Source organism: Fringilla coelebs, assembly GCF_963513975.1.
Source record: "Fringilla coelebs genome assembly, chromosome: 3".
Classification (NCBI taxonomy): Eukaryota; Metazoa; Chordata; class Aves; order Passeriformes; family Fringillidae; genus Fringilla; species Fringilla coelebs.
The window spans coordinates 88,194,027-88,204,924 of NC_140030.1; the positions used below are offsets into that span (position 1 = coordinate 88,194,027).

Below are 10,898 nucleotides of genomic sequence, written 5' to 3' on the forward strand. Positions count from 1 at the left end.
AAGATTTTCCTCTTCTGCCCTTTATGCAACTGGAATCTTGTCCTTTGATAGCATTTCCAGCTTGCTGGCAGGCTGGCTTGCCTATGTCCAGATCCCCTAGTTATCCTGGAACAACTGAGGCAATGCTTAAGGGGAGTAGAAATCAGGGAGGGAATTATTACTTAGTATGGTATTTGAGCAATGAAAACTAGTTGTTGTGTTTTATTTGGTAATGCAGTCTACATGTGAGTATTTTTACAGAGGATAGGATTTGTTACTGTGGTAGGAGGCCTTTCCTTACAAAGACATCAGAAATATCTTTCGTCCACTTGAATGAGATTGTACTTGCATGAACACACATGTGTGGGTATTCAAGTTATTTAATGTGCAGACTAATGCTTTAAAAAGTCTTACATTTGGGGGCTTTTTAGAAGAAACTTTAAAGAGTTAAACTCAGTCAGTTAATGAAACTTTATTACTATTTCCAATAGCCAATGTACAGCCCTAATTACAGAGAACACTTGCAGAATTGTGGCCATTAAGTATTATAAATAGCTGTTCATATTAATCACTTTAAAAGGCCAATTCATTCACAGGTTTTACTACTAACTTAGCTGGATTTTTAGAGGCCATATTTTTGTAAGTTATCTTGTCAGTAAACAGAAAACCAGAAAAAGCTTTCACTGCCAACTGCCATCCAATAAAGACATTTTAAAAGTTTAATGTGTTGTAAAATACAGTTAACAAGAATGATTAGAAGAACTTGGAAATAATGGAGAAACATGCTCCATTTACGCTGTAAATACTAGACCCATAAATCAAATGGTATTTTTAATTTGTTGAAATTTTTGGGACTTACATAACTTCCCACTAGTTGCATTTAGAAAAAAAATATTGGGCAAAACCCTCATAAGGTCTTTTTAATGGAATTTTCTCCTTTAAGTGTAGTATACTAGTTCTTTGTGGATAACTAATCATGTTTCACTATTTTGTATCTCGGGTTGCACTCCAGTTACGTGATATATCAGTAGTCGTGAGAGCAGCCAACAGCAGCGTGACTAATGGTATGGGGGTAAAGTGGCTATGCTGCAGTGGAACTGTGTCTGAACTTCTTTTCTCATTTAGAAACTCATTGTTTCTTAAAATTTGTACGTTGAAAATGTCATAGACTGAGTGCTTTCTGCATGCAGTCAAATAATCTACATTATTAATAATTTATGCATTTTAAGAAAAACATACCAGTTAGACAGCTTTGTCTGGCTGAACCACATAAGTAGTTTTAGATATATTTGAATCTTTAGCTCTGTGTCCAGCAATGAATTACAGAAAGTAACGCACTAGTACTGTTTGATGCATAGTCTTCATCGGTAATCAAAAACTGAGGATCCGTATCACTGGTGGGAACAAGAGTAGTCAACATCTGCATTATACAAATACTGCTTTTGCACTTCAAAACATTACTAAAACATAAATGTCTTCATAATTTAAGTTTGTTACTGTCATAAATGTACATTTTACCTAACAAAGTGCATGCTAATGCAAAGTTGTTTTGTTTTCAGAGTGATTATGCTGCTTTGCCATTAATTCATGTGTGTACTGTGACAAGATGTAATGGCATATCATGTTGCTTTAATGTAATGAATCCAGTACTCCCAGCTCTTAAGTCGTGTTGCTGGAAATGATTACATAAAACAGAAATGACTGTGACTAAAGCCCTTGCAAAGCTTTAGAACTCCTGCACATTATAAGAAGCTTTTCAAGGGGTGGTTAGAGTAACTTCTTAAAAATTTACTTTAGGCTTCCCTTGGTAAAATTTTTACTCTTTTCTGACTATTTTTTGCATTCCAGTGAAATTTACGTTATCTTTTAAGCATTGCAAAGGTTGTGCTATAATTTTGTGCAGATGTGTATGTTAAGTGAACATGATGTGCTTATTTGTTACATTTATGCTACTTTTCTTTCTTTATCTGGATAAGATGGATGAAATTATGTATTAAATAAAAACATCAGTCTTTTATCCATGACCTTTCTCTGCAGGTCCTCTAAGACTGCAAAGATTGCTTTTAAAATGAAGGTGATTGCAAAGGTTTCTGAGTATTCTCTAAATCTCAAACCATAAAACTCAAAATTCTAAACTGTTTAAATTTCACCTTGTTCTTCCTAAGACTCTGGCAACTCTTTATCTGAGTTGATGTACCTTGAGCAGGAAGTTCACCATTCATTCACATACTCAACATTTGAAGAAACAAGGATAATATATCTTAGAAAAATGACCTCACTTCAGAAAAAAAGTCTCATCTTCCCCATTTCTGTTAACTTGTCTTTAGGTTTTGTCATGCTAGTAAATAAACATAGCACTTGAGCTATTGCGATGTATTATTTATTTCACATATGTAGCCAGGCAAATGCTTTAAGGACTTTCATTTTTGCACAGATCATTCATGTTCTTATGTTCTGCAGCTGGAGCTGTTGTTTACAAATTGTGTGAGTGAGATATTTCAAGGATTGTAGTGAAATCATTTAACATTAAGATCAAAATATTTAAATTAAGGGAAACCTCTTTTTTCCCCCATAGCTGTATCTGAGTGTTACTACCAACATCTTTTTCTTTTCCTGACTTTGAAATACCTCTTGGAGGAAGTTGTTGGGTTGCTTTTTTAATGAGGAGAAAATTAACTTTTTTCTTAGCAATAGCATTTTAAAATAGAAATTATCAATATAATGCACCACTGTTCAGTCAGAGAGTTGTGCTTTTTTTATTGATTTTTTTTTTTTTTTTGTCCAAGTGCCTTCAGGCTATGTTCATTTGAGTAAAAATGATACATTAAATATGTAATTAGATTCAACAGTATTTCTAAAACTAACTGCATCTGCAATCACTAAGGAGCTACTTTAATTTGGAAATACTTTAATACATAGGTTTTACCAAAGCCTGTTCTAAAATGGTGAGAATTTCCAAAATACAAATAATACTGTTTCTTATAAAGAGTATTTCTTCCCTGCATATGTGTGTGCTGGGCTTTGTTGCAGTGCTCTGTTTTGCCTGTGACATATAACCATAATTCTGAAATATTCTTAACAAAATGCCTGATTTTTAGAGCATTAAAATTCTGTAGAAGTCAGTGGGACTTCTCATGTACTTAAACATGGGCACATGTGTAGGCACCATCTTCAGGTGGAGCCAAAATTTTCCTGTGAGCACTTACCACAATAATAAGTTATTTTCGCAATTGTAATTGGTAACATAGGACCCAAACCTTACCACCCTTACCTAGACAAGGAATCCTTTTTAATTTCAGATAAATGCTTTGGGATGTCCAGAGGGAGGTGAGGAAGGGGCAGGGGGTTGAACACCTTTAATGAATTGTGCTTGAAGGCTCAGGCACTCACTTGGATTGTGTCCTGTTTGGTTTTCTTTCCAGCCATGTGCATATTAACACCATTCATTCTGATTGTATTATCCACACATGTGACATCTTTGTATGTTACAGGGCTTTTTTTAATACACACTGGTGGCTGTTTTGTGTGGTTGCACTTCTCAGTGGTGAAACCCACCCCGTGATCAGTTTACTAAGTCAGTGTGCTTCTGCAAAGTCTTAATGGTGAGAAAAAGTTAGTTGGACATACTCAAGCTGAGTTTCCATTTGAAGTGAAATAAAGCCAAGTACGTGAATGTCAGCAAACTTGTTTATAGGGGTGGGTGGTAAAGCATACATTATTTAGAAGGTTTAGTCATGAGGCTGGTCGGGTTTGTCATGTTACATCTGGCACGTCAGTCAAAGCTGGGACAGCTGCCGCCTGTCACTAGTGCTCTGGTGGGGCATTGTCCGGTGTTAGCAGCTAGCAGCCCCCAGCAGTCTGGGGAGGAACTCTTCACCTGGGCCTGGGCTCATTTTCAGCATTATCATTGCAACCACTTTTGGGGCTCCTTTGCAAAAGAGGGCAGTTTAATTTCACAGAACATCTGATATTTTTCATGTCTTATTAGAAAAAATATTTGAATAGTAGTGGTGAGGTTTGTTAGTTTACACGAAAAAAAAATTGCACTTGATATTATTGAACATTTTGCATCTGTTTTGCTGTATGCTTTGCTTCCAAACCACCTTAAACTACTTTAAAAAGTGATGTCAAAAGTCGATATGCTGTCAAAGCAAAATTCTGTAAATGTGGAGAACAACACCATCCATGGTGTCATCATTAATTTTCATCATACATTGCCACATGAAAGATGTGTATGCACTAAAAGAATTAGTGAAAATTATATTTATCACTGCCACGTCCAAATCTCTGTGTTTGAGCTACCAGTACACTTAAGTTGCTATGCTTGTACTTGAATTCAGTAAAGTGGAAGTTTTAACAGATGTCCTCCTTTAGCAAAATTAATGGACATTTTTAAGTGAAGCTTTGCCCTTATGTTCAAAGATGAATTTTGTGATTCACTGAAAGTCAGATATTCCTTTAATTGCGTCACTTCGATTTATATTTTGTCAAAAATAAATTCAGTTTTGTGTTTCAATCCATATAACTTCCTATTGCTCACCACCTGAAATAATCTCAGTTGGTTCCTTGGGTTAAAAAGAGGAAACAACAAAACAAAAAATACTCTGTGTCTCCTGACAAAAGAAATACTAGCCTCAGATTTTTGATAAAAATGCATCCCCTGCATGTATTTTGGCAGGGGAAAGGAGGTTGCTTACCAGGGGCTTTTGCTTTCTTATCAAGCTGGAACATCTTCCAGCAAGTTAAGGGCATGAACCTCCTGGTCAGCTCTTCTTTTGAGACTTGTGGTTTACAATTGTTGTGAAGCAGGATAAGGAGAGGAAAAAGGAATCTCTTCTAGGAATTTGGAAGGAATGTTTCATCAGACTCTGGAGGACAGGGACAATAATTCTATCTGCCTGCTGTGGTGGAGAACATGCAAAAAATGTTGTGCTTTTTGCCAGTGATAAGGGGCATGATAAAGCAGAGTAGATGAGGCTCATTCATGATGAGATGGAGGTCATGGCAGAGATCACATGTCGGGAAAAACTAATTGTTCTTAGTTATGAAGTTCAAAGACAAGAGAAGTGTTTTATGCAGAGTTTTTCTTAAGTTGGGTTAAAGATTCTTAAATTAATATTTTGAGCGTTCATTGTTGTTTTACTAAATTGCCATTCATTCTAATTTGAACACGAGTGACAATTACAATAACATTGTTATAGAACTCTCACTGCTTTCTAGGGAACTTTCATAGTAAAAGACAGCTTTCAGTAATAAGGAAATTCAGTTTTATTGTGAGATGAAATAATTGGTCTGAGAAGAGACTGAAATTGCATTATATTATTTTGCTTCTAGTTTTGCGGTCTGTTCCAGAAGATACACACATACAGATAGACTCTAAGTTTCCACTTATCTGTTAGATCAGTGATAAGTTGAGAGGACATTCACTTGAGAAACTGTTCATATAGTTTATCAGGAGTTTTGTTCATGCGTCAATGAAAAAATAATAGAGCAAAGGTTCAGTTCCCACTAAAGGATGTTACAAATCTTTCTGTCTTTGTTTGAACTTCCTAGGTTTTTATCTCTCATTGGAGGAAATGCAAGTGACATAGGAAAATCAGAAATGCAGCAAAAAGTAAATGTAGTAATTCAAAAGGAAGGACTGGAAGGCACAGCCAAAAGGCTCAATACCACAGTGCACACACTGCAGCTGATCATTGATGGTCTCACTCAGCCTGAAGGCTACGACATCCGAACAGGTAAACCTCAGTTTGGAAGGTTGTAATCTCAGTCTGTTTGTTCTACATATCACTTTTAAAACAGGACATTTTCTTCTTCTAAAATCAGTAGCAGATTTTCATGGACATGTAACTCCATTTTGTTTCTCAGTCAAGGTAAAGGCTGTATCATAGTCAGATGTTTCTTTTCAGTTTTGTTGGTAAGTGTGAATCCTGTCTCAAATCATGGCATTTTCAGCCATAGGAAGGGGAGTTGTATGGCTGTTAACAAATGAAATAATTTCAATATGTTGACTCTCTACTGATTGAAGCTGTTTTGGCTCTCCATCACAGAAGGGAATGCTGAGACCAAGGTGAAACAGTAGCAATAAAGTTCTGTGGAGCAGTAATGTGCAGTTCTGCACTTTTATTGTCCTGTTTCTGGGAGACCCATGTAACTGAAGCTCGTGGCTCATGATCTACCCTGGTTAAAACCTGCAGTGGTATTGAACAGTTTGAGGCAGAGGAAAAGAAAGGTGAAGTTAAACATCTGGGGATGCTGCTGTGTAATGGAAATTACAGCTGAATTCTCTTACAGCAGGAGATAAAGGAAGACAGCAAAGATGAAGGCTTGTAGTAACAAATAATAAACCTATGCTTAAAAACCAGCCAAGCTAACATTTCTGTCCCCCCTTTTTAGTTCATTAGTGGTTTCCATGCTTATTTTTTAAATATTCCACACTAGTGATCTTGAAAATGTGTGTTTTCTATGTCTCAATTTGTTCTGGTGATCTCACATCTAAATTACAGTAGGATACACTATTAACATAGGAAGACATAAAAGCAAAAGAGAGAATCTTCAATGGAAATATTCATATTCTGCTGACCAGGACATTCAATATTACTTTAGACAGACTGTGGTTAGAGAAGGCAGCCTAGTGTCTACGTCGCTGCATGGATTCTCCATCATGAGTTCTTCCCATTGGGCCTTTGCAGTTCTTCATGAACTGCTCCAGCATAGGTCCCTTCCATGGAGTGAGGTCCTTTAGAAACAGACTTTCATTGTTCCCTAATGAGGTTACAAGTCCTGCCAGAAAACCTGCTCTAGTGTGGGCTTGCCACGGGATCACAGCCTTCTTTCAGGCTGTTCTGGTGAAAAGCCCTCCATGAGCTGCAGGGAAATCTCAGCTCTGGCGTCTGGAGCTCTTCCTCCTCCTTCCCTTGTTGTCTGCAGAGCTGTTTCTATCACATATGGTCACTTTTCTCTCCTGGGCTGCAATTGCTGTTGCACAGGAATTTTTTTTTATTTTTAAAACATTTTATCCCAGAGGCACTTACCACCATTGTTAATGGGCCTGACCTTGGACAGGAGTGGATCTATTGGACACAGGCAAAGCTAGAGAAACCACCACTCACAGTAGCCCACACACACACCCCTACTGAAACATTGCCATGCAGAGCCAATGCAGATCAAGAGACTGATTAAATTCCAGTCCATTTTAACTATAAACTTGTTCAGGCTGAATTTTATTTCTCAAAAGCAAGCAGAGAAAAATTATTGCGGTTCTGGCTTGGTGATGTTCCTTGTGGAAAATCTCAGTCCTTATTATATCTTGGAAAGGCCAAATAATGATAGGGAGAGACTGAAAGAGAAGTTGTTGAGATGACTCAGAAGGGTTTTCTGCAGAAGCAGTAAATGGTAGGGAAATAAGAGTTTTAAAAGTCTATCTGTGCCCTTAAATACAGAATGTGAACATTAATATCCCAGTATAATCCCTGCTTATGATCTTGCCTGTGTGATTTTTCAAGTTGTTGGTGCAAAGCAGCACTGTGATGAAGTTGATGTGATGGTGCAGATGAACAGCAAGCCTAAGAACAGTGCCTTGATGACTTTTCTTTTAGTATGTGATGAAACTGAGTATTCATCTTCCTGTGAATGTGTAGAAATTTCTATAGGAGTAGAATTTCATGTATAATTGATGTAGCTAGAGTCACCTCAAGTGTTTTCTCCCTAGATCTGAGAAAATTTGAAGAATCTTTCAGTCACTGCCTACTCTACAACATGCTTCTGATCCCCTTATGATAGTTTCATTACACAAAATTCAGTATACTTACTCAGTAATCTAAGTCTTTTCAACTGGTTCACAAAATATAAGAAACAAGTTATCACAGATGGGTCTTTTTAAAAAATGTACAGAAAGCAATATTTGGGACGTAAGATCTACCTTGGGATGACTTATTAATTACAAACAATCAGCTGGAAAAAACTCTTAGAAACCCTTTTTCTCCAGAGTCTTATCTGTGTTTCTTGTTTCCTGTAACAGATTTTGATAAACCTGACTTCAAGAGAAGCATAGTCTGCTTTGAAGACTTAAGTGTTGGTGCTGTTTTGACTGGAAAAGTTGAAAATGCAACGCCATTTGGAGTTTTTGTTGATATTGGTGTGGGAAAAGCGGGTTTGATTCCAGTACGAAACATAACAGAAGCAAAACTCTCTAAAGTGAAGAAGAGAAGAAGCCTGGGCCTAGGTCCTGGAGAAAGAGTGGAAGTTAAAGTGCTTAATGTTGATATTCCTCGCCTGAGGATAACATTGGATCTTATTCGTGTTTTGTGAGAGGGGTTTCAGTAACTGAGCCTTGACTTTAAAGGATAAGTAATGTCAGCAAGGTTATGGAGAGTCAGGTATTCAATGAATGTTGAAAATGAGCACATTTTGAAACCTTCAGCGCATTGCTTTTTTTTTTCTTTTTTAAATTTTAGTTTAACAGTTTTACCACATTTCTTGTATCCTTTCTGTTAATAATTGTTGGAACAGTTTTTTGGATTACCTCCAAGCAACCTTGTTATTTTGTCTGCAGAGCAAATGAAGCTCCAGTGGGCTGTCAGACAGATCTCTTATCTGTTGTCTGTGCAAGATTTGCTGTCTTAATCTTCAGTTAGTACTGCACAAGCAGATACATCTATAGCTCCCCTCCCCAAAAAAGCCATTCAGTTTGCCTGTTTTCTGGTTGACAGTCTAAAGTAGGTTTCCTAGTGGCAGGAAAAAATAATCTTTTGAAGTTAAGTGGTAATAATGTTGCATCAAAAGTAGACTGAGGAAAAAGCACCTGCTAAAACTATTGATGGTTTAGAAATAGTTATCTTTAATTTATTTGACGTCTGTTTACCTGTATTATATTTTTGCTTGTTCAGTTATCATGGATTAACACAGTTGGATGTACCTTGCAGTTTAAGGAACGTTGCTCAAAGGTGTCAAAAGACATTTTTGTTGTTCTGTACTTCTGCAAAATAAAAAATTTTTGTCCATCTTTTCTCAGTGTACTGGTTCTACAAGTAGTTAACAGTCCTAGTTGTCTTTCATTCCAACACATGTTTAATCACTTACACTTTGAATGCTCAGTGTTTCTTGCTAGGAGTGCCTAGCCCAGGATGTTTGTTTCTTCTAATTAGAGACTTCTTGGTTTTGTGGTATTTTGGTGGTGTTTCAAAAGACTTAATTCTTGAGACAAGTTTGCAAAGGACAGGTATACTGGAAGGTTAGTTTCTAGCAACAACAGATATATATATATATATATATATATATGTAGATAGATATAGATATATATAGATATAGATATATATATACATATACGTTCAAGGAGTTTACAGGTGTATATTACAGGGAGTTTTCTTGTGTTGGGCATTTATTCCTTTGCAGTAATCCAGTTTGCCTGTAAGTTGGCAGAAGCTCTGGTCTGCAACAGCTGAGCCCAAATACACTATAGCAAGTGTCAAAGATCTTCAATGATAAGGTTTCTAACTACAAATGTCCAAGTAGCTGCTGGCACAGGGTCTGTGCATGAGTTAGGAAAAGGTTAGCATGGTTTGGGCTCCCAGCTCTGTGCTTTAGTTTTCAAAATGATGAGCCAGCTGTAGACAGTGTACTTTGGAGATTAAAGAATCATTTAGCAAATGAAGAAAAGGAAGACAGATCTTACTAGCTTCAATGGATTTGTCCACTGAAGAAAAGACAACCATTTTCTATTATGTTAAAGTCAGCACAGCTTGGAATCATGTTTTGCAGGCTTTTTGAAATTTTCCTGTAATACTTCTGCAAGGTAGATTTTGTTGTTATAAAATTAGAAACTGTAATATGTTACTGTCTTGGAAAACAGAGATGGAAAACAAAGAAGTTGAAATTATTTTTTTTCTGCAGGTGATACATTCACTTACAGCAGTATGTCCATCAGTAGAATGATTTGAGTTGTGTTAAATTTATATATGATCTCTGCAGTATCTAAGTACTTAGCAAATTAACTGGATTTGCTTGGCCTTCTCTAAAGAGGAGATAAACTTGATTTCCTGAAGCTCAATTTAGAGTATTTTCAAAAAAGAGTATTTTCTCTTTCTGTGGTGTTTTGTTTGTTACTGAAATTCATTTTCTTAATCCATAATATTGTGAAGACCATAGCATCTTCTGCATTTTTGTGTATGTCTCTTGGATATCATTAAATTCTCTAAATGCAAGACATCTTGAGACTGTTTCTCTCCTGTTATTTCACAGGAGGCATTTTATCTACTCAGAGAAACGACCCACAATTCATTGTAAACTGTAAACAGTTTACTTTCTCCATAGAGTAACTCAGCAGCTCATCCTGTGTCATCACAAGGACTGTAGGAGAACATCATGTCTATCTCTTCAAATCTTTTTAACCACACCAAAATGGGAAGTTTATGACTTCATGTCATATGTCTTACATGTCTGCAGCTCTGCAAATGTAATCCCCTTATTTGTCATCTAGTGCAGTGCCTTAACTACTCCCCACAAAAATATTTTTCCATTGCAATTTCTTTTTTTCTTTGCCAGAACACAGCAGTTAAAACACCCCAGTGAGAGTCTAACAAGGATGAATATTCGTACACATGAACTTCTCAGGTTTTGTCATATCTTTGGAGACTCAAAAATTACTTCTTCTTTGTATAATTCCCAGTTTTCATCTTGAATTCTTGTGGTGTTCAGATTTCTGACATCAAAACATCAAAACTGTTTTCTGTAATTCATCTCCCCCTTTAGTGTCTGAACCAAGGCATGATTTTTTTTTTTTTCCTGGATGGATGCTTTTTCTCATTTGAAATGCTGTCCAATCTTTGGAACAAATTCAGTACTGGTTACTGGTGATGCCTTCAAAATTTTGAACAAACAAACAAACAAACCCCTGCTTCCTCCTGGTCTTAGTTAATTGC

At 36.5% G+C, this 10,898-nt stretch overlaps 1 protein-coding gene across 2 annotated transcripts in view; it reads left to right on the forward strand.

The window, feature by feature from the left end:
• SRBD1 (S1 RNA binding domain 1) overlaps positions 1 to 8,738 on the forward strand; it is a 124,171-nt gene extending 115,433 nt beyond the window's left edge. For both annotated transcript variants that reach the window (XM_084202457.1, XM_084202458.1), the window contains 2 exons: positions 5,533 to 5,717; positions 8,000 to 8,738. In XM_084202457.1, coding sequence (XP_084058583.1) covers positions 5,533 to 5,717; positions 8,000 to 8,289 — 475 coding nt within the window. In that variant the 3' untranslated portion in view covers positions 8,290 to 8,738. The remainder of the gene's footprint in view (positions 1 to 5,532; positions 5,718 to 7,999) is intronic.
• The last annotated feature ends 2,160 nt before the right edge of the window (positions 8,739 to 10,898 follow it).